Below are 27,144 nucleotides of genomic sequence, written 5' to 3'. Positions count from 1 at the left end.
GGAACCAGGCCCAGCAGGGACGGGCCAGGGCCAGAGGTCGTCCAGAGCTGGAGGGGCAAGAACTGGACCAGGTCGAGGTGGCCCTTCCGCCTGAAGACGGCAGCTGGGCAGCCCTTGCCGCACTTTGTCCTTCCCCAGCAGCCGGGGTGGGGGGGGGGGAGCATAGACTCCTCTGAGGTCAGCGTCTCTCCACACCCCTTTCCTGGTGTTCCTTAAGCAGAGCTGGCCGTTCTCGCTCAACCCCACCCTCTCTGGCCTGGAGAACTCCCAGTGGCCCCACGCCCGGCTCAAGGGTTGGGTTGGACATGCAGATGCTTGTAGGGAACACGATGTTCCGCCAGGGCAGGGGCGTCCCTGGATGTCCCCCAACCCCCACCCTCCACACCCACAGCCATGGATGTCTGCCCAGGGGAGGGGCTGACTGCAAATCATTCCTAAGGATTTTTTTTTTCCCAGAACAAAAGGCAGGCAAATTACCAAGAAAAAGATCCCTCAGGGCCAGGGCGGAGACGGCTGCAAGCACACCCTGTCCCTGGCACCAGCAGGCAGTGAGGGGGGGGCACTCGGGAACCCCGTTGTGCTGGAAAGTCAGCCTGGTCATAGCAACACTCTTTTCAATATTTTTATTGATTTCAGAGAGGAAAGGGGGGAGAGAGAGAGAGAGAGAGAGAAACATCAATGATGAGAATCACTGATCAGCTGCCTCTTGCATGCCCCACACACTAGGGATGGAGGCCGCAACCCGGGCACGAGCCCTGACCAGAATCGAATGGTGATCTCCTGGTTCATAGGTCGATGCTCAACCACCGAGCTATGCCAGCCGGACTACGCACACTCTTTTTTTAAAAAAAATGTATTTTATTGATTTTTTTCACAGAGAGGAAGGGAGAGGGATAGAGAGTTAGAAATATCAATCAGCTGCCTCCTGCACACCCCCCACTGGGGATGTGCCCGCAACCAAGGTACGTGCCCTTGACCAGAATTGAACCTGGGACCCTTGAGTCCGCAGGCCAACGCTCTATCCACTGAGCCAAACCGGTGAGGGCTGGACTACGCACACTCCTACGTACCTTTGCCGGCACGCTGTCAACCAGGCCTTGAACAGCTCCGGGTCGGGGAGACTTGCCCTGAACTTGGGTTATAAACTAGCTTTACCCAGTTCTCAGGGATGAGGCAGCCCACCCTGGGAGCACGAGAGGAGAGACCACTCCAGCCACTGGACCCCACTGCATATAGTTGGGCCGCGGCCCAGCCCAGGCAGGTGAGGGGCAGGGCCCGATGCCTGTGGGCAAAGCCAAGGGCAGGGCAATGGGCGGGGTGGTGGTGCCCGCCGGAAACCCTGGCTCCTTGTTTCCAGAGGAGCCAGCCAAAAAGAGGCTCCACCTCATCCTTGTCTGCTCACCTCAGGCCAGCTGGGTGAAACTGCCTTCAATTCTGACCGATGGCAGACACCCCGAGTTCAGGGTCTGGGGTCACGTGCTTACCCTCCCCCTCCTCCCTCCTCCCTCCCCGCTCCGTCCTGGTTGGAGAGATGCTCTGGATTCCCAAGCTGCCAGGGGCCACCACCCCTGATCTGGGTCCAGGCTTATTCCTGGGGCACCTTATTCCTGGGGCACCTGGTCATCTCTTGCTCCGAGCCTGAGGCTGGCTGCACAGCTTGGGACAGGAGGCAGGGTCCAAGGTGACTCAAGAGCTGATCCCACTTGCCCGGGACTGATGCACATCGGTCCCAAGGCCTCTTCCCTCCTCCCTGCAGGCCGAGACCCAGCCTCAGGTCCCTGCTCCCTCATCTGCCCGCACGTGGGGATGTCCCCTCGGGCCGGCCTTTGGTTTTGAGAATGAAAATGACCCGTTCAAGCGAGCTCAGCTGTAAGGCTGCAAAGTGCTGGTTTGCTTCTCTGGGGTTCTGGACGCTCGCTCTTCCTTTCACCTGTTTACTAGAAAAATACCAACTGCACACGCCTGCCTCCTCATCCTGGGCATTGGAGGACCTGGCCAGAAGATGCTGGGTCCTGGCTTCCAGCGGAACACACAGTGACCTTTGACCCTGGGTTCAGTGCCATTCTGCAGAGGAAGGGGTGGGCCTATGAGCCAGGAGGTTACCAGTTCCATGCCAGGGTGCGGGCTTGATCCCCTGGCAAGGTGTGTAGGAGGCAGCCGATCAATGATTCTCTTATCATCATCAATGTTTCTCTCTCTCTCTCTCTAAAAATCAATAAAGACATATTTAAAAAAAACTTCAGCCCTAGCCGGTGTTGCTCAGTGGATAGAGCATCAGCTTGCGGACTGAAGGGTCCTGGGTTCGATTCTGGTCAAGGGCATGTACCTCGGTTGCAGGCTCCTCCCTGGCCTGGGTCCAGGTCGGGGCTTGTACAGGAGGCAACCCATCGATGTGTTTCTCTCACATCGATATTTTTCTCTGTCTTTCCCTCTCTCTAAAAATCAATGGAAAATAATCCTCAGGTGAGGATTAAAAAAACAATCAATAAAAAAACCACCACATAAAATAACCAATAAAAAGCCACTCCCTTGACCGAGGCCGTGGCAGCCCACACAGAGACGAGCAGCAGGCCAAGGGCAACAACAGGCGTGGAGCCATGTTCATCCCTGCTGTCTGCGTCCGCCAGAAAGACGGAGGATAAAGCACCGGAGGAAGGGCCCAAGGCTGCTCAGGGGACGTCTGTACCATCCGTCCTGCTAATTCCTGGGGTGCCAACAGTGTCAGAATGGCCACAGCAGGTCAAGATTTGTTCACTAAACAAACTGAGCCAGACCTAATTTCTGACATCCTAATGCAGAACCTGGTTAACGTTGTCTGAATTCGTACCCGGTTGTCCAGTATATTCCTGGTTGACACACCACATTTTGTTATTAGGTAATAGGACACATCCCTGGCCATCATCGATGCTGGGGCCTTTGTCTGTAGGGAGGATGAGAAAGGGAAGCAACATTCATACTTACCATGATGCCTTGTGAAACAACCCATTTCCTTAACCACATTATGTATGTGACTGTTGTAATTCTGTTATTATAAAATTGATGCCATAAGACAGCTGAGGATACATTCAGGTAACTCCGATAGAACAAATCTCCAGCTTCCTGTTACAACATACACAGAAAGCAAAATCCTCATGCGACGTCCACTCTTCAGGGCTGAGACTATGGACAATATGATCTTGAAGCTGTCCTGGCATTTGTATTTTTTTTTTTTTTACCAATTTTAAAAATTGATTTCAGGAAGAGATGAGGGAGAAAGAAAGATTTGTTGTTCCACTTATTTATGCATTCATTGGTTGATTCTTCTATGTGCCCTGACTGGGAATCAAAACCTTGGTGTATCGGGATGACTCTCCAACCAACTGACCTACCCCAGGGCTGTCCTGGCATTTATTAATTATTTTATTTTAAAATATATTTTATTGATATTTCACAGAGAGGAAGGGAGAGGGATAGAGAGCTAGAAACATCAATGAGAGAGAAACATCGATCAGCTGCCTCCTGCACACTCCCTACTGGGGATGTGCCCGCAACCAAGGTACATGCCCTTGACCGGATTCGAACCCAGGACCCTTCAGTCCGAAGGCCAACGCTCTATCCATTGAGCCAAACCGGTTTCGGCTATTAATTATTTTAATACTAGAGGCCCGCCACACGAAGATTCGTGCAATAGGCCTTCCTTCCCCTGGCTGCCGGCACCGCTTTTCCTCTGGCACCTGGGACCCAGGCCTGTGCTCCGGCCACAGCGGAGAAGCCAAGCCTCTTCAGCCTTCGGTCGTCTTCAGTCTTCGCTTTGCACCTGCGTACGCAAGTTAACCTGCCATCTTTGTTGGGTTACTCACTCCTGATTGGCTGGTGGGTGTCATGGAAGTATGGTCAATTTGCATATTTCTTTTTTATTAGTGTAGATATGTCTCTTGATTCCAGAGAGGAAGGGAGGGGGGGAAATAGAAACATCAATGGTGAGAGAATCATAATCTGCTGCCTCCTGCATGCCCCACACTGGGGACCAAGTCCGCAACTGGGCATGTGCCCTGACCAGGAATTGAACCGTGACCTCCTGGTTCATAGGTTGATGCTCAACCACTAAGCCATGCCGGCCAGGCTGTCCTGGCATTTTTTACCTGTTCATATCAATGCCACCACAAAAACCACAAAGGTCAAACCATATTTAAGTAATTGAAGTCTTGAAGCAAGGCCAGTTTGGCTTTGAGGGTTCAACTACCAGTTTCTGGGCCCCCACGTGGGTATTTCGTAGAGACACCCACTATTTGGCCTTTGTACTGCCAGGTGTAGGCGAGATCAAACTGGAGCACAGTTTTGTTGTAGAATGAGCTCCCTCCGGTGACCTGGAAATGACCTGTGGGTACAGTGGGCTATCAGTCATTGCTCGCTCTGGCAGCCACGTTGCAAGAAGGAAATAAACAGCGTCAGACAGAGGCGGCTCTGTTGGGCTCCGTCGGGGAGTACATCTTCCCTGTCAAGGGCGGTGCTGGGTCCCCGGGCACACCATCCCCAGCAACTCAGAGCTGGGGTTCATTTTATGTGTCAACTTGACTAGGCCCTGGGGGGTCCAGGTATTTGGTCAAACATTATCTGGGAGTTTTCCATAAGAGCGACTCGATGATATTAACATTTAAATCAATGGAGTAAAGCAGATCGCGCTCCTAATGTGTGTGTGTGTGTGGGGGGGGAGCCCTCATCCAATGAGCCGAAGGCCCAAGTAGAACAGAAAGTCTGTCTCCCCCAAGTACGAGGGAATTTTCCTTTCTGACTGCGTGGAATCTGGACCCCGGCTCTTCCTGGCCCTTGCCCTGGGACAGCATCCTGTGACCTGGTCCACGTCGCAGTCTGCGCTGATGTCGCAGCCTGAGGCCGGGGAGGCACAGAGGTGAGGCGGGGCCCAGGGTACCGACCCAACCTGGTCCCTGAGGCCAGGCCCCCTGAAATGAGTGACCTGGAGCCCTGGAGCGAGGACAAACACAGGACACGGCGGCATTGGAAAGTCAGACAGACCTGTCGGCCTTTATTAGCCAAGAGCCAAGCCACGCCCTCGAGTTTCCTTTTTAAAAACCCAACCTTGTTTATGGCAAACAATGGTTTAATCGTGTTCAATACCACAGAGCAAGAATTAATCACTTTCCAATCACTTATTCTTCTAAGATTAAAACACAAGAAACACAAGTGCAAAACGGTTTAAAATAAAATTCTTCCCAATGATTTAAAAATAATTCCAATTGAAAGACATTGCAAACACCATGTACAGACTCAGGACCAAAAAGAGACCTTAAGACATTTTGACCTTTGAGGTAGCACAATGATGCCAAATTAGGTTTCTTTCATTACATCGAGCTTTTAAGAAAATAATGAGGAATCTACCTTTTGCTCAAGGTGGGCTAAATGGTTTTCTGCAAATCCCCCAGGAGGTTAGCGACCGTCTTCTTTAAAAAGGACCTTTTTGAAGTATAAAGATAGCCCTACAGTGTGTAAAGGAAACCCCGGGAAGGCGCTTCCCACAAAACAGACGTGAGAACCATCGAGGGACGTCAGCCGTCGGGACAGGAGGAGGAAGAGGTAACGAGTGAAGAAGACGGTTCACAAGCGCACGTCAAGAACAGAAACTCCAACTGAACACAAAAAAGATGACATTCACGGGTCTTTTCCTTTCTCTGTGCAAAAGGCTCTTTCAGTGTCTCTGAAGGAGAGAGGCTGCTTGCAGGCCTGACAGACATGGCGGTGCTCTGTGCCCTCACGGCGCACTCTGCGTGGCAAGCAGAGAATCTGGGCGACAGGAGGGGGAGCACAACCTCCCGGCTGGAGGACCACTTCTTGCCACTTCTCTGCCCAATTCGCTCGTTAAGCTGCTCGAACCTCCACCCCGGATTCTGAGAATCCGCGGCAATGACATAACGCAATGACCTGGAAGGACACTGAGAGGCGGTCGGGACACACGCACCCTTCCTTCAGAGAGCGGGTGTGGCACACCGGGCCAGAAGGAAGGAGAGCACTGCACCTCGAGACTCAGAACATTCTCCACATCCAAAACCAGTGAACAAAGGGGTCATCTCCCAACACGCGCTCCGCCCACGAGGCTCGGCCATCAGTGAAGGCCTTGCCGGGCAGGCGTGGGCCCGGAGCCCAGGGCAGAACCTGCCTACCAGCTGACGCCGTGCTGCTCAGAGAATGGGGCGCTCAGGCTCCTGGCACCGAGGTCACGGCTCTGTCCCATCTCACTCGCTGGTCCCTTTAGTCTCCCTCCTTCAAGCCAGACCCTAAGGGGCCCTGTGTGCAGGGAGGGGCTAGACTGGTGATCCATGTGGCAATCTGTGATGGGAGCGGGAGGACGTAACCCTAATGAGTTCCCTATAAACACCCATCATGAGCGAGCCAGGGGTCCAGGAGGCTCTGTGAAGGGGAAGACTGAAGGCCCCGCCCTGGCAGCCTGTAGGAGTGACTCCGGCATGGAGCTCACCGTGCCCTGACTGATGCTGGCAGCGTGGGTGGGGATGCAACGGGGGCATCTGCTCAGTGTTTCAACGAGTCCTGACACAGTCTGGGGCTACACTCCCGTGTCCCCCTGAAGCCCAATGTGCCTGGACCTCTGCAAGACACTGGGGTGCGAGGCTCTTGTCAGCTAAAGTGCAAGATCTGCTTTCCTAACTTATTCCTAACCCCACAGCACAGAGCCACCTCGGAAGGCCGTGAGGAAGCCACGCGGGTTCCCAGTGCCGGCTGCCTGTTGGGGGCATTCGTCACACCTTTCGGGGCCGAGTGCGGCCGTGCAGGCTGCCCGGGGCAGCTGGCCAAGCACCTGCTGCTCCCCTCCCGGGGCACAGACCCTGGCTGGCTGCTCCCCTCCCGGGGCACAGACCCTGGCTGGCTGCTCCCCTCCCGGGGCACAGACCCTGGCTGGCTGCTCCCCTCCCGGGGCACAGACCCTGGCTGGCTGCTCCCCTCCCGGGGCACAGACCCTGGCTGGCTGCTCCCCTCCCGGGGCACAGACCCTGGCTGGCTGCTCCCCTCCGTCAGCGTGCACAGCAGGACGGCCAAAGCCCCCCATGTGGTCTCCCAGGGGTCACTGAGTTACACAAGTTTTAAAAATCATACTGGAAAGAGCCCCTTGATTTAATATAAACTTGGCTACAATGCAAATTTCACACTGCTCTTAGGATTGCTTCTAACATCTGTTTGTAAGCCATTCTGAAAAAAAATTTCATTCTGAAATGTATCTAGTTAATTAGGATAATTCATCAGAATTCTACCTGATATGATTAAAAGGTTTAAAAAGTTTTAAAATACAAGCTAAATTACTTCCCTTTGGGATTAACAACTGGAACCCCAAATATCCAAATATCTTAATTAGAAAGGTTTTTGCAGTAATTCTATAAAATTGAAAATGATGCCGAGTTTTGAAAACTAACAAAGAGTTGACCTTTAGGATAAATGCCTGAGTCAGCTGACAAACTGACATATCTGAATGTATCCAAGGGGAATTCCTAAATAGAGAAATACTGTTTTAATTTCAAAAAATAGCTGCTGCTTCTTTTAAAGAGTGGAAAAGTGGACGGTTCACAGGGGAGCCAGGTGTGCCTGCGGAAGAAGGCAAGGCCCTCCCTGCAGGACAGCCTCTTGCTGGCACAACGCCCTGAGCGGAGGCGCCTGGCAACAGGATGGCAGGAGTTACCCAGGAAGTGATGGGTCAGGTAAAGTGATGGCACCTCCAGACCCGGCTCCTTATAAACGGACAGCAATTTATTCATGCAAACTGCACAGATCAAACAAAACAAAATCTACTAAAAGACGCCCCCCCCCCCCGCCCCCAACCCAGAAAACCTTCCCTCTCTGCTACCTGAAGAATGTACCAAACCCCAAGGTTCTGCTCTGACATGGAACCCGAGGACCGGTCGGCGTGCTCGTGCTGACCCGCTGGGCCCGGGCAGGGCCCCCCCTAAGCAGCTCTGTGAGCTTGCAGACAGCTGTCACACGTGCAGCTCTCAGCACAGAACAATGCCTCGGGCCGCAGGCCTCCGCCATGTCTGCCCGCATTTTCCACTGTAAAACCAAAGGCTGCAATTGTGAACACATGTGGACGCCCTCGAAGGACACGTGAGAGGGAAGGCTGCAGGTTTCCTCGCTGGAGAAAGGCTGGGCGAGGGGGTGGACAGGCACACTACAGGCCGCACAGACCCGAGGTGACTTCCTAGAGCAGCAGCAGCAGCAGCAGGAGAGGAAAGGGAGATGTTTACACTTTGGACTTTGTATCAGGCACTTAAATTGTTGGAGAGACATGCCATTTTGAACCAAAGATGTGACACTGGGTTGGAATACTCATTACAAACCTAATAATAGGCTTTCAGAAGCAAAGTGGAGGTGTGGGCTGAACCTCGACCCATCCTTTAGTGCTGACTTTCAAGTTTTCTAATGCCCGTGGCCACAGCAACGGCAGCTGCGGGGCAACAGCAGCAACCTTCTGTCGTGTCTGCTTCCGGGGTGTTCTGCGGCTGACCGTAAGGTCTGGTGTCCCGCTGAGGAGACTCTGGGGTGCGGCACACCTACTGCCCAGGGTCGACCAGATCCATGCTGGAGCCAAACATCTTCACCAGCTGCTCCTCGTAGTGGGAGATGTTCCTCTTCATGATGTCCATGCAGGGCCCCAGCAGCCTCTCGAACGCCTGCACATCCATCACTGCGTGGTGAAAGAGAGAGGAGGGAGGTGATGAACTCTAGACCAACGGTTCAAAGCCATTTCCTTCCGCACACACACGCACATTACAGGGCAGTTGACGGGGGGATACTAGGCAATGGGGAAGAGAAGGGCGGCGGTGTCATCGGAGCTGGAGACCGAGCAGAGCCCAGCAGCAGCTGTCGCTCTCCGCCCCACACAGCCCGGGACACCTGCTCTCTCTTCACACCGCCAGGTGCCTGCGGGCCTGTCTTGCTCACAGGCGATGTCAGTGCCCAGAGTATTTGTGGGAAGAAATATTCACTCATTCTGGTGGGTCACACTAAACCGCCCCAGCCTAGGTGTAAGAACCGGATATAAGGCACGGCTTGCCGACGAGGACAGCAGTGCGTGTCAGAAAGAAGCATTACCGCACCCAGGGTTTCTTACCTAAGCATTTGACGTCTCCCACAGCGTAAGCAGAAGCAGCTCTGGGCTTGTTGGTCACCAGGGCAAGCTCTCCGAAGTACTGCCCCTTATGGCAGCGGGCAATCTCCACCTCCTGGTTCCCACTGTCCTTGTTGACTTTAGTCTGGAGCAGGCAGAGAACACGGCCCGCTGACTCAGAATCGCAGCGGGCCCGTCCAGCTGCACACTCCAAGTCCCTCTGGTGCGAGGGACACGATCACCGAGAAACTCCCCTGGCGGGAGCTCTCCCCGGGCCACGTGAGCTGCGGGCTGCCTCAGGGGCCTGGCTTCACCAAGCAGCGGGCTGCCCCTGGGACCCGGGTCCTACTGCCTTTCAGGTAACAGCTCAACACCAGAGGTCAGGTGCCGGCCATTTTCTTTGGAAGGTTTACATATATTATTATTATATACTTTACATTAATGTGTTATAAATAATTATAACATATAACATGTTATAATTACAATACATAATTTATTATATATAACACATTATTAATTACAGTATATTATATAATTAATAATATAGGCTACCATTACATGTTAATCTGTATTAACATATAATAACACATATATTTTACACACATATATGAATCCTCCTGGTTTGCTAGATGTGGCTTCTGTGGCATGGGGGGGAGGAGGGCGGAGAGCGCTCTTACCATCCTCTCTAAAGAACGCCAACGCTTTTCTCAGGGAGACACCACCCTGGGCCGCTGCTTTGGAGTGGGGACCATGACTTTCCAGGACGCGCTGTGCGGTGCCCGTTTTCCGTTTGGTACTGTCTACTTCTTAAGTTAGTGGTCCCCGCCCACAGTTTTTAAAAGAAGAATTAAGTAACTATTTTTAAAAATAATGTCTGACCTTGAAATTCAGTGGTTTAACTCTATATTAAGAAATCAAGCAGGTTGTAATCCATGCTTATCGGATTACTGAAAATAATGAATAATGTACTATATTGTATTTAATATCTAAGAGTTTCTGTTTTAAAGAAAACAAATCCCTCTGCTGAACTAAGTAATAACTTGTTCAAGTAAATGATTATTTACAATTTTTAGTAAGAATTCTTCTCAAATCTCTGAGCCTCTTTACGTTATGGGCAGAGAGTAATTTTGGAGGGTTTATTTAGAAAATAACTGAAGTGCCACACTAGCTTACATGGCCTGACCAACCTCCTTCCACACTTCTGCCCTGACCCGTCTCTCTCACGCCAACCTGCCCCGTCACGCTAACGCGCTCTTTCCCACACCCGCAGCCACCTCTGGGACACAGACGTGGCGGTGCCCCCGTCTCTTTCCTAGAATGGCACGTGCTGCACGGTCACCCCGATATCAGACCCTCGGGTCTTGTTACGATGCAGACTCTGGTTCAGCAGGTTGGGACAGAGCCCAAGACCCTGCATTCCTGACCAGCTCCCGAGCCCCCAGCGCTGCCGGCCCTACACGCCCACCCCTCTGCTGTGAGGCAGTGAATGCCTGAGAACTGTAACACAGGGGTCAGAGCCCAAAACTGTGAGTGGGAGATTCAGAAGTTTCAAACTATTGCTTCATGGGAGACAGCAGGTCTATTTTAAGTTAGGAACCAAGCCATCTTATAAGCAATAATCGTAAGTTCCTTTCTTTCTCCATTCTTAACTTTTAATAAAGCTGTTCCAGAGGGTTTCATACGAGGTTGCTCGTATTAGATACAACTCACTATTTTAACGAACTCTGTATTCTTCGAAACAACGGAAACAGGGAGCTCTGGCGACAGCGTATTTACGGTGAGGCCACTCTCCCGCCCACAGTCGTGGCCTCGAGGTCTCCCGGCCCATCCAACGGCCGTGGTAACCATCGTCCTCGAGACCGCCCCCCAGTGCGCCACAAAAGGAAGCTACTTCATACCCAACACCTACACGCGCTTGTTAACTGTGTAACCCCATCAGTTTTCCATGAGGACGTTTATCTTTGACTGATCGAGAGGGCGATGTTTCTCCGATCATTGAGTACAGAGCAGAGGCAAAGGCAATAGGGACAAGAATACGCTAAGTCCCTATCAGTGGACAGGCCTGAACGTGAGTCTTTGTGGGTCACACACCTTACCTACCGACATGGTGCGGGCACACTACACACGCACATTACTTAAAGCAAACAGCCACTTGCTGGGCACACCCCTGGCAGCTGGGTCTCCCCTGGAAGAACTGGCATCGTCACACATCAACTCACCTTGCTTTTAATCAAGATGCTCACTTCACCAGACTCTATAATGTAAAAGCTATCAGCCTTTTCGCCCTGAAACGGGAAAGGAGGTCAGGTACGTAAGCATTGCAGAGGGGCACAGAAGCAGGTCATTTTGTTATTGCCTGAGCTCTGATCTGATTTCTTTTCCAACGCTACACATCAATCAATGGCTAACAAATCCAGAACAAGATGAGAGGATCCTGACGACGGGGGTGTCAGTCCGAGAGAACTGACACACATTTCCTGACACGGAACAGTCACCTTTTCCTGCATGACGACGCCCAGGCCGCCAACTGCACAGAGCGCCCGTTTTCTCCCTGCTGCTGGCTCACTACTGAAACCTGGGACAGGGATCAGTAGCCAAGGCGCTCCAGGAACAGCAAGGTGACGCCTGGCCACCCCGGGCCATGGAGCCCTCTGGCAGCGTGGGCCTGGCGGAGGCCTGGCTGTGGTGAGGAAGGTGCTGATGTGGCCTAATGTCACCCTTCGGAGCCTCAGGCTTTCCCTTTGCTTGTTTTGACTCTAACCCACTTCACTCAACTAGTCATTCAGGTCGTTCAACAAGTAATTACGGGCTCACGGCGAGCCAGGCACTGTTCTAGCCCAGGAATGTGAGCTGCACCGTGGACAGCGCGGGTGTCCCTGCCTTGTGACACAGTCTGGGAGCATGAACTGTAAACCATCCACACAGCAATCACTGAACCACGCTGTTGTGTCGGAAGGCGGTACGTGCTTCAGGAAACAGTGAGCAGTGCTGTGGAGGGCTACGGAAGGAGATGGCTCCCGGACCCGACAGGGCCTCGGGGACGGGGAGGTTAGAGCACAGGCTGGGAGGAGGGGGGAGGAAGGCAAGCAGGTACGGGAGAAGGTGAAGGGCACAACTTTCAGCCTTCCCCAGGTTTGGCAGCCGTGAATGAAGCTGACATCCGCAAGAACAAATACCAGAAGCCGAGGAAAGGCGGATGAAGGCCACGGAGGGGCATGAGGCGGGATGGACATCAGGGGCGTCAGAGGAGCTGCAGGAAGTGTGCCCAGCGCCTCGCGACCTGAGCTCCCGAAGGGAGGGACCAGCGCCGCACCAGCCCTGCCCGGTGCCTCCGCCCTCACCTGAGTGATGATGCGCTCGCCGTCCTTGTAGGTCTTCTCTCCGATCACGTCCACAATCTTCATTCGCTCTGACACCTGGAACCACACCACAAGGTACAAGGACCGAGAAGTCACAAAGTGCACAACACAACGCAGAAATGAGAAGAGTTTGATTTGCAAACCTCAACAGAAGAGTTTAACAGCTTCTCTTAAACCCCCTAAAGAGTCTTATCCCAATGGCCTTTACCTCTAGTGACTTAAGGAGGGGCACAGATTCAAGAAACGATTCAAACATCTTCCGTTTCTGTGCATTGTTTTTCACGATGATTCTTCTAAAAGTCCCCCGGTCCTACAAGACAGAAATGAACATTCTGGTAAATGCGTGTGTAAGCGAACACCTATGCTCTAATTCACCGGCCACAGCACCTATGCGGACTGCGAGGGGCTAAGTCAGACACTTCAATCTGAGAAAAGGAGCGTAGCCTGAGCCGGAAGATGCCTCACTTGTTGCTTGCTATGCAGTGCTCAACCGTCGCCACCTATGGGTCGGAAACAGAACATAAAGGGACCTCCCAATCAAACACTTGTGAGCTCACAGCCCACCGCCGCTCAATGTGAGAAGATGCGCCTTGAGAAAAAGGAGATGAAACCTCAGATGGTGCTTGCCCTCAAGGACGTTACAGTCTCAGTGAGGAGACAATACAAAGAATACAGTCACAAATATAAATCTGTCTGGGACCTGAAGGAGGGGCGAACTTACATTAACAGAGAGACGGGAGGAAATTCAAGACAGACGGACGGCGTGTGAAAGGGACCGTGACCCAGGAGCCAGGCACCTCCCGGATACGGGAGGAGGGACACGCAGCCGGGAGGGTGTGGACTGGTCAGTGCTGGGCTTCTAAAAGGTCACACGGCTATGTGTACCTAAGTGAATCGTGGTTCTCTTCTACCTCAGGCTGTCAGTGATGGGAACACAAATTGGGGTGGGGCGGGGGGAGAACACAGCCATGATCCTCAAGGCCGGCAGGGTGAAAACCGGCGAGAAGCCAGAGGCATGGCAAGCTGTAGGTGTGCTGTTTCAGTCCTCTTCCAGTACGAACCGGACTCCCAGGCCCCATCCCTTGCTGTTTGCTCTGCCTTACATCCTACCCCATGCAGACTCCCCTCCATGCAGACTCCCCTCCCCATCCTAACCCATGCAGACTCCCCGCATCCTACCCCATGCACACTCCCCTCCATGCAGACAACAGCAGCTGCTCACCAGCACCTGGCCAGGCCCCGCCCCTTTACTAGCGGCCTGCTGGCACAGAGCCCCAGTCCCTGCCGGCCATGAGGGCTGCATTACAGGCCACCGCTTTTTTGAAGTCTAAGGTTAGAAACGTGTCATTTAAAGGGTGACTTTGATACTTGGGAATATCACTCCATTATCTTTAGAATTCAGTTTCTACATGTTTTCTGGGCCAATCTAGGCCGAGTGCTGCAGGAAGAGAACAATCCGAAGTGAGAAAGAGGAATGAAAAGCTCCCTTCCTTATGTTTGAGTGGGCATTGTCCAAAACAACAACGTTTTCAAAAATCTACCATAACGAAATGTTACAGAGACTGCTACAACTGCAACAGCACACTACTTCCAGCTGGAGAAAACACAGCGACTTTATTCATGCCCCACCGCTTTCACGCCTGCTTTCACACTTCCCAGAACATCATGCCGTGCAAGGCCGTTCCTGCCACACATCCACCAGCTCCCAGGGCCTTCCAAGGGGGGCGGGGGGGGGGCATGCACGACACTCCCCTGTGAAGTGGCTGCTCCCTCAGGCAACACGCTCAGAGCCAAACAAATAACCCTGAGGCTCAAAAGAGAAAAGAACCTGCCCTTCCTGAGCCTGGAGCCTGCGAGCTCCCTGAGGAAGTTCCTCCTGCCGCCCTAAGTCCTCCAGCCAGTCGGCCCCCCCTTCCCGTCTGCAGGCCCTCCCTGTTGGTTTGCTGTGTGACAGGCAGTTTTTCCGTTTGAGAGAGAAGAATACTGAGGAACAGGGTTCTTCCACATTGGCCTGGACAGCAGTTGGCATCAGTGCATTTTATTTACTTAATTAAATCTTCACCCAAGGGTATGTTTTTATTGATTTTAGAAAGGGGGGGAAGGGGGAGAGAGAGAGAGAGAGAGAAGTCAGTTTCCTCCCGTACTCACCTGGGTTGGGGATCCAACTGAAAACGTGGGTATGTGCCCGACCGGGAATGGAACCAGCTACCTTTCGGTGTATGGGACCATGCTCCAACCAACCAACCGAGCTACACTAGCCAGGGCAACATCAGTGCATTTTATTTATTTTTTTTAAATTTTTAAAATACATATATTTCTTTATTGATTTCAGAGAAGAAGGGAGAAGGAGAGAGATAGAAACATCAATGATGACAGAGAATCATCGAGCGGCTGCCTCCCTCCTGCACAGCCCGCACTGGGGATCGAGCCTGCAACCCAGGCATGTGCCCTTGGCCGGAATCGAACCCGGGACCCTTCAGGCAGCAGGTCGACGCTCTATCTACTGAGCCACGCCGGCCAGGGCCACCAGTGCATTTTATAACAGAGTTTATTTCCCCGTATTACTTACTGATCTATCCTGCGTTTTCCCACCACTGAGTCCCAAAGTGTGTCATCCATTCTGAAGCCATTCTACCTCTCATCTCTCAGGAGCATTCTTATTTTCTTAAATCACAGTAAAGTGCTCTATTATGTCTTTAAAATGTGATTTCAAAAAAAAATTATTTAATTTGAGGAAATATGTTGATGATTCTGGGTATACATTCAATTCTGCTTGCAAGGTAAATAGAAACAAATTACTATAGAAGCCAATGTCTTTAAAGTGAAATATGAAATATGTACAAGAGAATATTTTGTTAAGAGAAAGAGAGGCCCAGCTGGCATGGCTCAGGGGCTGAGTGTCAGCCTATGAACCAGGTGGTCCTGGTTCGATTCCCGATCAGGGCACATGCCCGGGTTTCGGGCTCGATGCCCAGTGGGGCATGCGGGAGGCAGCTGACTAATGATTCTCTCTCATCAATGATGTTTCTATCTCTCTCTCCCTCTTCTTTCCTCTCTGAAATCAATAAAATATATTTTTTTAAAAAGGAAGAGAGTTGTACATTTTGAAGGAAGGTAGGTCATGTACAATAAAGGACAGGGATCACAGCTGTGCTATGCCTAAGACATTGTAGGAAAGTTCTCTTTCCCAAAATATGGCCATCAGCCTTTCCAGGCATCGGAATCTACTGGAGATTGGCATGGACCAATGCACAAGCAGATGGCTGAACAGAGAGGAAAGCTAGTGCTGGGAGAGACAGATGCAAAATGCTGCTGGCAGAGCTTCCAGTGACTTCTTTTTCTAGGCTGTCTCCAGTACAGAAAGCTGTCCCTGCTCTCTTTCTACTTGTCTCAAAAAATCATCAACAGAGAAACCAAGATGGCGGCATAGGTAAACACCTAAACTGCTGCCTCGCACAACAATATCAAAACTACAACTAAAAGACAGAACGGACACCACCCAGAACCACAGGAAAGCTGGCTGAGTGAAAATTCTACAACTAGAAGAAAAGAGGAAAGCACATTGAGACTCAGAGGAGCTGCAAAAGGCTGAGGTATGGAGACTCGCACGCGGAGAGAACGGGCGGCTGTGTGCACGGGCGGCTGAGTGCGCGGCTGGCTTTCTAAAGTGGGAGGGAGAAGGAAGCTCCCAACTGCACTGAACTCCAGTCCCGGGCGAGACGCTGGGAAACCAGACTCATTCGGGGGGAATCTGGACGGTCAGGAAAAAGAAAGCACAATGAGACTCGGGAGCTGCGGAAGGCAGAGGTCTGGAGGCGCACGCACAGAGGGGACTGACTGCTGAATGCACAGGAGGCTGAGTGCGCGGCTGGCTTTCTAAAGCGGGAGGGAGACGGAAGCTCCCGACTGTGATGAACTCCAGTTCCGGGAAAGTTTCTGGGAACCCCGACTCATTTGGGGAGAAACTGGACTGTCTGGCAGCAGGCAAAACTCAAGGGTGGCTTTCTCTCAGAGGTGCTTGCAGCGATTACCGAGGGACACTGAGACCCAGGGGCCTCATAAGGCAGGGCTGATAGGAAACCAAGGCTGTCTGCTCCGCCCTGAGACTCCGCCCCATCCAAGCTGAGCACAGAGGCTTTTGCAATTTTGCATGTCTTGTCTCATAAGAGTGTCTCCAGCACAGAAGTGTTCCCAGCGTAGAAACAGCTGATCCTCACAGCCAATTGGCCTGGAGGTCAATTCCTCCCAGTGATACCAACAACAATCAAGACTTAACTACAACAAGGCTGAGCACACAGTCCACAAAGGGGTGCTCCAAGAGTGTCCACCTCAGGTAACTGGGGAGGCTGACCCACTGTGCCCTAGAGGACACCTACCACACAAAGCTACTCTACCAACTCAGGGAAGCAGCGAAAATGTGGAGACAAAGAAACATCACAAATGAAAGAAATGGAGGAAAGCAAATGACTGGATATAGAGTTCAAAACCATGGTTATAAGGTTTTTCAAGAATTTCCTAGAAAAGGCCGATAAATTTAGCGAGACCCTCGAGGATACGAAAAAGGACGAACTAGAAATTAAACATACACTGACTGAAATAAAAAATATTATACAGAGACCTAACAGCAGACTAGAGGAACACAAGAATCAAGTCAAAGATTTGAAATACAAAGAAGCAAAAAACACTCAACCAAAAAAGCAAAAAGAAAAAAAAATCCAAAAAGTTGAAGATAGTGTAAGGAGCCTCTGGGACAACCTCAAGCGTACCAACATCAGAATTATGGGGGTGCCAGAAGAAGAGAGAGAGGAAGATACTGAAAACCTATTTGAAGAAATAATGACCGAAAACTTCCCCCACCTGGTGAAAGAAATAGACTTACAAGTCCAGGAAGCGCACAGAACCCCAAACAAAAGGAATCCAAAGAGGACCAAACCAAGACACATCATAATTAAAATGCCAAGAGCAAAAGACAAAGAGAGAATATTAAAAGCAGCAAGAGAAAAACAGTTAGTTACCTACAAGGGAGCACCCATACGATTGTCAGCTGATTTCTCAACAGAAACTATGCAGGCCAGACGGGAGTGGCAAGAAATATTCAAAGTGATGAATAGCAAGAACCTACAACCAAGATTACTCTACCCGGCAAAGCTATCATTCAGAATTGAAGGTCAGATAAAGAGCTTCACAGATAAGAAAAAGCTAAAGGAGTTCATCACCACCAAACCAGTATTATATGAAATGCTGAAAGGTATTCTTCAAGAAGAGGAAAAAGAAGAAAAAGGTAAAGATAAAAATTATGAACAACAAATACATGTCTATCAACAAGTGAACCTAAAAATCAAGTGAATAAAAAATCTGAGGAACAGAATAAACTGGTGAATATAATAGAAAAAGGGGCATAGAAAGGGAGTAGACTGACAATCTCGGGGGAAAGGGGTGTGGGAGGTGTGGGGAGAGACTGGACAAAAATCGTACACCTATGGATGAGGACAGTGGGGGCGGAGGTAAGGGCATGGGGTGGGGTGGGAACCGGGTGAAGGGGAACTATGGGGGGAAAAAAGAGGAACAATTATAATAATCTGAACAATAAAGATTTAACAAATTAAAATAAAATAAGCCGAAACCGGTTTGGCTCAGTGGATAGAGCGTCGGCCTGCGGACTGAAGGGTCCCGGGTTCGATTCCGGTCAGGGGCATGTACCTTGGTTGCGGGCACGTCCCCAGTGGGGCGTGTGCAGGAGGCAGCTGATCGATTTTTCTCTCTCATCGATGTTTCTAACTCTCTATCCCTCTCCCTTCCTCTCTGTAAAAAATCAATAAAATATATTAAAAAAAATAAAATAAAATAAAAAAGTCATCAACAGAAAATGTAGTAAGAGCTGACCCGACTGCTTCTCCGCCTTTGGGCTAAGATCAAGCGCAGAGCTGACATGACTGCAAGCTCATAAGCCCAGTCACTGCCCTGTGGTTTGGAGTGAATGGTTTCCTGACAAATCACTTTGGAGAAATGGAGAACACATTGGTACACGACCTTCCGCAATGTCTTTCAGACAGCTGGCTGTAACACGCAGTGTTCACCAACAGCCGCGGACAGAAACCCAGGAGCAGAGGGACTCATACTGGGCCATGCAGGGAACCCTTTCTCTACTCACCAGGCCCCAAAGGGCGCCTTCCGAAGTGGCCACGATGGTAGCGGCCCTTGGGGTGTTGTACATCAGAGCGAGTTCTCCAAAACTTCCACGGTTGTCGTACTGACCGACAGAGCGGGTGTGGTCATCTTTTGTTACTAAAATATCATAAGTTCCCCTAAAAGCATAAGAAACAACTTCACTTACTAATTGTAACAATAAATTTAAGAACGGCAGGTAGTATATGAACAGAAGGTACATAAGATAGAAAACATTGTTATAGGGGATTCCCAACAGATCTTTGCATTTTGACTTGTGTTCTCTGGCCTTGCTAACCTCCGTTATTAGTCCCAGTAGCTGTTTTGGTAGCACTGCTGGATTTTCTAGAGGGTCGTGTCGTCTGCAAGCAGGGTTCACTCCCTTTCCAGTCTGTATGCCGCCCACCTGCCCTCCTCCCTCCTCCTTTCCTTACTGCACTGGCTAGGACCTACGTTCAATCTGAAACGGAAGTGGTGAGAGCAGACATCCTTGTTTTGTCTCTTTTGTTTAAAGGTAAAACATTCAGCCCTGACCGGTTTGGCTCAGTGGATAGAGCGTCGGCCTGCGGACTGAAAGGTCCCAGGTTCGATTCCGGTCAAGGGCATGTACCTTGGTTGCGGGCACATCCCCAGTGGGAGTGTGCAGGAGGCAGCTGATCGATGTTTCTCTCCCATTGATGTTTCTAACTCTCTATTCCTCTCCCTTCCTCTCTGTAAAAAATCAATAAAATATATTTTTTAAAAAATAGGTAAAACATTCAATCTTTCACCTTTAAGCATGACGTTAGTTGTAGGTTTTTAAAAATGCCTTTAATCAGGTTGGAGAAAAGTCCCTTCTGTTCCTAGTTTGTGGAGATTTTAAAAAATATATATATCTTTAAAAATATTGTTTTATTGATTTCAGAGAAGGGAGAGGGAGAGAGAGATAGAAACATCAATGGTGAGAGAGAATCATGGATCAGCTGCCTCCTGCTCACCCCGCAATGGGGATCGAGCCCACAACCCGGGCCTGTGCCCCAACCTGGAATGGAACTGGGACGTCCTGGTTCATAGGTCGACGCTCAACCACTGAGCCACGCCGGCCGGGCTGTGGAGGGTTTTTGATCAAGAAAAGGTGTTGAATTTTTTCAGTACCTTTTCCTGCGGGTACTGAAATGATTGTATGGGTTTTCTTTCACAGTCTGTTGAAAACTAGGATGTAGAACTGATTAAAGTAAAAAACAAAAAACAAAAAAGTACAATTTCTCTGTTGATTGATAATAGTCAAATAAAATATTCAGAAATGATAAGCATTTGGAGAAATATACCAAATATACTCTCTCAATATACCACTGGGGCGAATGTAAATGTTTCAAATTTTCTGCAAGACAATTAACAACATATAGCAAACTGCTTCAAGAGACCCATTGGAATAGCAATTCCATTTCTAGAGAGGATTCTAAAGAATATAATCAAAGACACTGAAAAATATTTAATTATAGGGATGCTCACCAGGTCATACTTATAACAACGAAAATTATAATCTGCTAACCATCGGGGGTAGGTCAAATACATGTCTATGTTCACATTATACAGTCAACATAAATGACGACATAGAATACTACCACATCCCACGGCAAACTGCTTCAAACAGGTGTTAAAACCAGGCCACACAGCAATGTGTGGCCCAAGAGAACAGCATGCGCAGGTGAATGTGACAGCACCTCCACTCGGAGGCTGCCCTGTCAGTTCTCAAGCCCTGCCCTCCAGTGCGCCTTCTTCCTTGGCCGCAGCTGTGAGCGCCGAGAAGAAAGCCCCGTGCTCCCTCCCTGGGCAAATGCAAACACCGCAATGCCAGCCACACTAGAGTGCCCTCACCCTGCCCCACCTTCTAGCCCCATGAAACCCCAAGCCAGCCGTCTCTCCACGTCACTTGTGGGCTTCTTGGGGGCCTGCCTTGCTCTCCCTAAGAAGCCTCATTATGTGAGTAAGAAACCTTTCTTTCTTTTTTTTAAAACATGACCTCCATTCTTTTTTTAAAAGTGTGTTTTCCTTTATTGCTTTTTAGAGAGAGATGGAAGGGAGAGGGACAGAGACAGAAACATCGATGAGAGAGAAATATCCATCGGCTACCCCTGCATGCCCCCTATTGGAGATGGAGCCCACAACTTGGGATTGAAAGATCCGGTGATAACACAGCATCACAGCTATTCTTCAGGAAATCAATTCCCTTGAACACTGGCAAACAAAATGTTTAAAAAGCACATCCTGCCACCCTAGCCGGTTTGGCTCAGGGGGTAGAGCATCGGCCTGCAGACCAAAGGGCCCCGGGTTCGATGCCAGCCAAGGGCACGTACCTTGGTTGCAGGCTCCTCCCCAGCCCGGGCCCTAGTTGGAGCTCGTACAGGAGGCAACCAATCGATGTGTTTCTCTCACATCGATGTTTCTCTCTGTCTTTCCCTCTCTCTCTTCCACTCTCTCTAAAAATCAATGGAAAATTATCCTGGGTGAGGGTTAAAAAATAATAATAATACAATTAACTAAGAAGCACTTCTTGCCTTACTGTAAAGGAGACTTTCTGCTGTGACAGTGGCCACCCCAGCTGGGATGCACTGAGGACTCGGGGCAGCAGGAGAGGGAGCGGCAGGCTGTGGGCAGAGGAGGGCAAGCTCGGGGGAGCCTGTTCATCTGCCTACGTCCTCTCTGCGCCGAACGGCACAGGGTGAAGCACTTGTCCTCAGTCACGTAGGTGCAGCCGCACAACCGCCAAGCCCATCGCCTACCGTTCTATGACATAAAAGTTGTCTCCGTCATCTCCTTGGTCAATCACATGCTCATCCACTTTGACTGTCTTTTCAAACATGGCATCGAGGACTTCAGAAAGCTGTTCCTGCAGGTGCGCACAAGGAGAAAAGACAGCTTTTATATTTGCTGGGCGGGGGGGGGGGGGTGACTCTGCTTTCTCAGCTTGTGAGTACATAGCGAAGTCCCCAAGCAGACCTTCCCCTCGAGCAGAAGCCGAAGGGCGGTCTGAACCAAGTGCCGTCCTGGGACCGCTCAGCGTCGCACCTCCGTGGACACCGTGTACTGGCTAAGCTTCCTGCGGCGGCATTGCTTTGAAAAGCATTAATTTAAGCAACGTGGTGCCCCATCCTCCCAGCTGCACCCACAGGACCGTCACTGGCCTTGATGGCTCCACTATGTCACGTGTAAAATCATATGATGTCACCTTCTTATCGGCGTTAATTTAACAGGATCATCAGACCTACGGGGCTGCGATGGCGCTAGAGGTTACTTTGGAGCCGCGCTGACTGGCCAAGCACGTCACTTCACCTCTCTGAGCCGCGGTTTTTCCATCTGTATAAGGTGGCTTAATAGTTTCTAGCTTATCTAGTTTTTATGCCTAGAGGAAAAAAATCTAAAGGAAATACTACATAACAGGAATTCAATAAATGAGATCTATTAGCAGACAGCTAACACTGCTTCAATCATTTCTTCACAACACCTGTAATTACTGACTTGCCGATGTTACCTGCCGTACCAGGATGTAACTGTACCAATAAGCATAATGGAACCAAACAACGCTGTTAAACTCTAACACAACTCTGGTCAGCGTCTGGGCCTGTCAGGCAGGGGATCGATGACCACTAGGGGCGCTGAAGAACACCAGCTGCCACGCAAAGAAAGACTCTCTGGAGGAATGTGGACTGAATACCTGGCCAGGGAGTAACTTTACTGCTGAATAATTTCGTGTGATTTACTGTTCTGTCAGTGTGACCGTGCCCTGCTTCCAAAAGTAACCGAGTATCACCAAAAGGCATCTCTTTCGTTCCACGGTTCCACGTGAGCTGACACTATGCAAGCTGACAGATGCCAACAAGGAAGGCTTGCTATGACCGCACAGCTAGCCAACAGGGTGCTCTACCCAGGCTGATGGGTTCCTCTGACTGACAGTCACAGGTGCACATGTGGCCAGCCAGATGCCCAGGGAGGGGTGTGGGATGTCTTCAGAAGGCTTACTGACAGGAGCTGGGCCGTACAGAATTCTCACCCCATCCTTCCTGTGTCCTCATAGCCGGGGCTTCCCAGGAGGCCTAGCACCTCAGCCATTCATGTGGCTTCAGCACGTGGCCCTCTAAGTAGAGAAGATCCAGGGAAACAGAAGGCTGTCTGTCTTCAGGAGGTGGTCCTGCTCTCTATCCCCACGGGCCGGGAAGAGAAGCCCACGCAGAGATCGCTATGCTCGGCCCTGCAGACACTCACCACTCTGCGTGGTCCCGGCCTGAGGTCTCAGTGGGAAGTAACCCCAGGAGGGGCCCCCGCCTAGGTCTGAGAAGCAGGCACACACTCCCGTGGGTCAGCTGACACTGACGGAGAAGGCCACCTGGTATCTTTGGAGGAATTACCCTGGAAGAGGAGGCTGGCCCTTCACCCTAAGCCAAGGCCATGGAACCTGAGCTTTTCCTTCTTGCGTGACCAACTGCATGCCTCGGGGAAGCGCCTGGAGGAAGTGCGAAAGCAATTCCAGGAATACCAGACGTCATCTGAGAGGCTCACTGTGGTTACGTGGTCAACACAATACAAACATTTGTAAGGGAGACGAGTCTCAAGTTTTATGCTTCACATGGCTGTAGCCAAGACACTGAAAACTAGTCAAATGATAAACAGGGAAAAAGCTCAAAGACAAAAAGATTTTTAAAATCAACGTTACCTGGTCAAGGTTTCTGAAAAGGAGAATATCTTTGCAAGCTTCCTGAAGTCTGCATCTCTGCTCATCAGTTTTAGGATGGATCACCTGCCAATACAAATTAAGCCAAGGAAATTTTAAGTTCCGTTTTAAAATCTTACTTTATTTACAGATGGGTGTACTTCTCTCTCCTAAAAAGCGGGAAGTATGATGAGCATGTTTACTGTCACTTTAATGCCACACAAATACCAAGCAGTGCCCTGGCTGTGAAGGGTGTATGACGGGTGAAGAGCACCCGCTGGAGCCACCCACGGCTGTGTGGCTGCCAGGCAGTCAGCTGCGCCCAGCAGCCTCACAGCCCCCCGGTAAAGCAGAGGCTGCCAGGACTCAGCTGTGCCCAGCAGCCTCATAGTCCCCCCGGTAAAGCAGAGGGCATAGATTTGTTTATTCAACGAACATCAGGCATCTACTAGGTGCCAGGCGCTGTCTTACCTCTGGAGACACACAGTGAGCACAGACCAAAACGTCTGCTCTCATCTATCTGTACATACAAAAGCCTACGTGACCGTTACCCCCCGCCCCCCGGGTCAACCCAACGACCAGCTGAGGGGTCGCTATGACGCGCACTGACCACCAGGGGCAGACACTCAACGCAGGAGCTGTCCCTGGTGGTCAGTGCACTCCCACAGCGGGAGCACCGCTCAGCTGACAGGCAGGTGCCAGACGCAGGGCTCACGGCTGGCGAGCGCAGCCCGGAGACCACAGCGGAGCACAGGCGCCGCGGGCCGGGATGAGCAGGAGCGGCAGGCATGAGTGGCAGGCGGCGCTGGACTGCCGGTTTTGACCGGATCCCTGCAGGCTACACTGAGGGCCCCACCCGTGCACAAATCCGTGCACCGGGCCTCCAGTATTCAATAACTACATAAAAGTAGGTTGAAGAGTGACAGGCTGAGGAGAAAAAGAAGGTAGGGCAGGGCGATAAAAGGGTGTGTGTCCGGACGGGGCCTCAGGGAGACGGGGACGTTTGTGTAACGCTCTAAGGCAGCGAGGACAACCTGCGGGAGGGAGTCACGCTGTCCAGCTGGCAGGAAGAGCACCTCACGCAGAGGGAACGGCAAGGACAAGGCCTTATGGTGGGTGCACGGCATGTCTGAGAAGCGACCAGGAGACGGTGTGACTGACGCAGAGCCAGGGGCCAAGGTCAGCAAGGGACCAGGTTTGGGGGCTGGGCGAGGGGGACGCCCGTCAGAGGGCACTGGAGGCCACAGAGCGGGCACTCTTCTCCAGTGACGTGGGGACAGTGGGAGGTTGTGACTGAGGAAAAGGGGCCTCACGTCTGCAGAGGCTCACCCTGGCCGCCGAGTAAACAACAGCCCAAGGGAAGACGGAGGGAAAGCCAGGAAGCTCCGGTCACACCCCGTGCCAGGTGGCGGGAGCACGAGGTGCAGAGCACAGTGGGTCGTGACCAGGTTTTAGGACAGAGCCCATTGGATTTGCTGCAACAGTAAAGGCAGGCGTGAAAACAGCGCGGGCAGGGAGGGACCCTCACGTTCTGGGCCTGAGCAACTGGAGGGCGGTGCTGCCGGGAACTGAGCTCAGAGGAATGTTTAACAGGAGACAGACGACAGAATGTATGCTATGTCTGAGGTGTTTGCTGAAGTCTAAGCAGAGATGGAAAGTAAGCAATGCTATACAAGCTAGAGTTCAAACATTAATAAACAATCATGACAACAATAATCAGTAGTAGTAGTAGTATCTATAAAATTAGAGTTGCCATACAGATTAAATGAATTAATACATTCAGTGTTAAATCAGTACCTGACATTTAGTAGATGCTCAAAACGACTGCTATTATTATATTCGATAGATACTGACTGAACCAGAAAATAGTTATTGCCAGCACTGCTGTTATAATTGAGAGAGCCATCAAGCTCCTTCCTAAGCACTGTCCTCACCCTGAAAAGGAAGGCACGTCACTTATCGACGGGGAAGAACCGCTGTCAAAAGCGTGACGCTTCTGTCCCGACTGGGCCGGTGGCCTGGCGTCCTGTGCACCAGAAGGCTGCAGGTTCAGTCCCAGTCAGGGCCTATACCTAGGTCACCTGTGTGTCTCTCACAGCGATGTCTCTCTCTCTCCACCTTCCCCGCTCTCTAAAAACCAATAAAAACAGATCCTCAGGTGAGGGTTAAAAAAAAGTGTTAAGCATTTTGAATTTGGATATTAAAAAGTTTGTAAAAAGCCCGGCCGGCACGGCTCAGTGGTTGTGTTGACCTATGTACCAGGAGGTCACGGTGCGATTCCTGGTCAGGGCACATGCTCGGGTTGAGGCCTTGATCCCAGTGTGGGGTGAGCAGGAGGCGGTTGATCAATGATTCTCTCCCATTATTGTTTCTATCTCTGTCTCCCTCACCCTTCCTCTTTGAAATCAATATAAATATATATATTTTTAAAGTTGGTAAAAAGCCAATTTACTTCTTTTTTAAATTGGTTTTAGAGGAAGTGAGAGAGGAGAAAGAAACATCAATTTGTTGTTTCACGTATTTATGCATTCATTGGTTGGTTCTTGTATGTGCCCCAACCAGAGATCGAATCTGCAATCTTGGTGCATAGGACGATGCTCTAACTAACTGAGCCACCTGGCCAGGGAATTTAAATCTTAAAAGTCATCAGGAATTTTACAATATCCAGAATAAAAACATTTAAAAATATACATGTCTATTATACTCACACAGTGGTAGCATTTTGTTATTAGAATACTTAAGGAATCTTTCATAGGCTATTCATTTTAAGGCATACTTGAAAGATCATCAAAGTTTCTTTTTTTTTTTTAAATATATATTTCTTTATTGATTTCAGAGAGGAAGGGAGAGTGAGAGATAGAAACATCAGTGATGAGAGAGAATCATTGATAGGCTGCCTCCTGCACGCCCCCTAGTGGAGATCGAGCCCACAACCCGAGCATGTGCCCTTGGCTGGAATCAAACCCGGGACCCTTCAGTCCGCAGGCCAACGCTCTATCTACTGAGCCAAACCAGCTAGGGCCAAAGTTTCTTTTATAACATCTTTTAAAAATGATGCTTCATATTTGTTTTTATAGAAGTACTTTGGTAACTGTAGAATTTAAAAACCTGAGTTTTTTAAAAAGTGCCCAAAAGTCAATCATAGTCCTCACAACCACTATTAATATTTGGAATAGATCCTTCCAGATATCCTCCTATATAACAAAAACCTAACGAAAATCGACCGAACGGCAGAATGACTGTGGTCACTATGACGTGAACTGACAGCCAGGGGGGCAGAGGCTCAACACAGGAGCTGCCCCTGGTGGTCAGTGCACTCCCACAGGGGGAGCGCGGCTCAGCCAGAAGCCCGGCTCACGGCTGCAGGTGGGCAGTAAGGAATGAGGGGTCCTGGACTGCGAGAGCCCAGGACTGCGAGAGGGATGTCTGACTGCAGGTTTAGGCCCGATCCCCCCAACCCAGCAGACCGACATCCCCCACAGGGTCCCAGACAGTGAGAGGGCGCAGGCCGGGCTGAGGGACCCCCCTAAGTGCACGAATCTGTGCACCGGGCCTCTCATTTTTCATAATATTTTTCAACCAGTTAGATTAAAAAAAGCATCGTGTTGAGATTTTAATTTGTGTTTAATTACCAGCATGATTAGATTTGGTGTGCAGAGAAGTAGGGGAGGGAGTGGGGAGGGAAACAGTCCTACTTAATGCCCTGTGCTGCACGTCTTACCCTTGGATCTGTATCCTCCTCTTCGTCGTCAGGGTTGTAGGCCTCCGCACAAACTACATTTGGAGAGAGAAAAAGAGAGAGAAAAATGAATAAAACAACGTGTGCT

General features: G+C 50.6%; 1 protein-coding gene across 1 annotated transcript in view; it reads right to left on the bottom strand.

Annotated features, from left to right (window-relative positions):
- Window positions 1–4,992: 4,992 nt before the first annotated feature.
- Window positions 4,993–27,144, bottom strand: part of PRKAR2A (protein kinase cAMP-dependent type II regulatory subunit alpha) — a 48,767-nt gene continuing 26,615 nt past the window's right edge. The window contains exons 3-11 of the mRNA XM_080673551.1: window positions 27,039–27,091; window positions 23,321–23,404; window positions 21,393–21,499; window positions 18,617–18,770; window positions 12,674–12,775; window positions 12,448–12,522; window positions 11,326–11,391; window positions 9,110–9,251; window positions 4,993–8,683 (exon numbers count right to left, since the gene is read on the bottom strand). Coding sequence (XP_080529677.1) covers window positions 8,550–8,683; window positions 9,110–9,251; window positions 11,326–11,391; window positions 12,448–12,522; window positions 12,674–12,775; window positions 18,617–18,770; window positions 21,393–21,499; window positions 23,321–23,404; window positions 27,039–27,091 — 917 coding nt within the window. The 3' untranslated portion in view covers window positions 4,993–8,549. The remainder of the gene's footprint in view (window positions 8,684–9,109; window positions 9,252–11,325; window positions 11,392–12,447; window positions 12,523–12,673; window positions 12,776–18,616; window positions 18,771–21,392; window positions 21,500–23,320; window positions 23,405–27,038; window positions 27,092–27,144) is intronic.

Source organism: Plecotus auritus, assembly GCF_963455305.1.
Source record: "Plecotus auritus genome assembly, chromosome: 6".
Taxonomy (NCBI): Eukaryota; Metazoa; Chordata; class Mammalia; order Chiroptera; family Vespertilionidae; genus Plecotus; species Plecotus auritus.
Note: the sequence above shows the minus strand (reverse complement) of the source record. Positions and strands in the feature narration are given on the sequence as shown.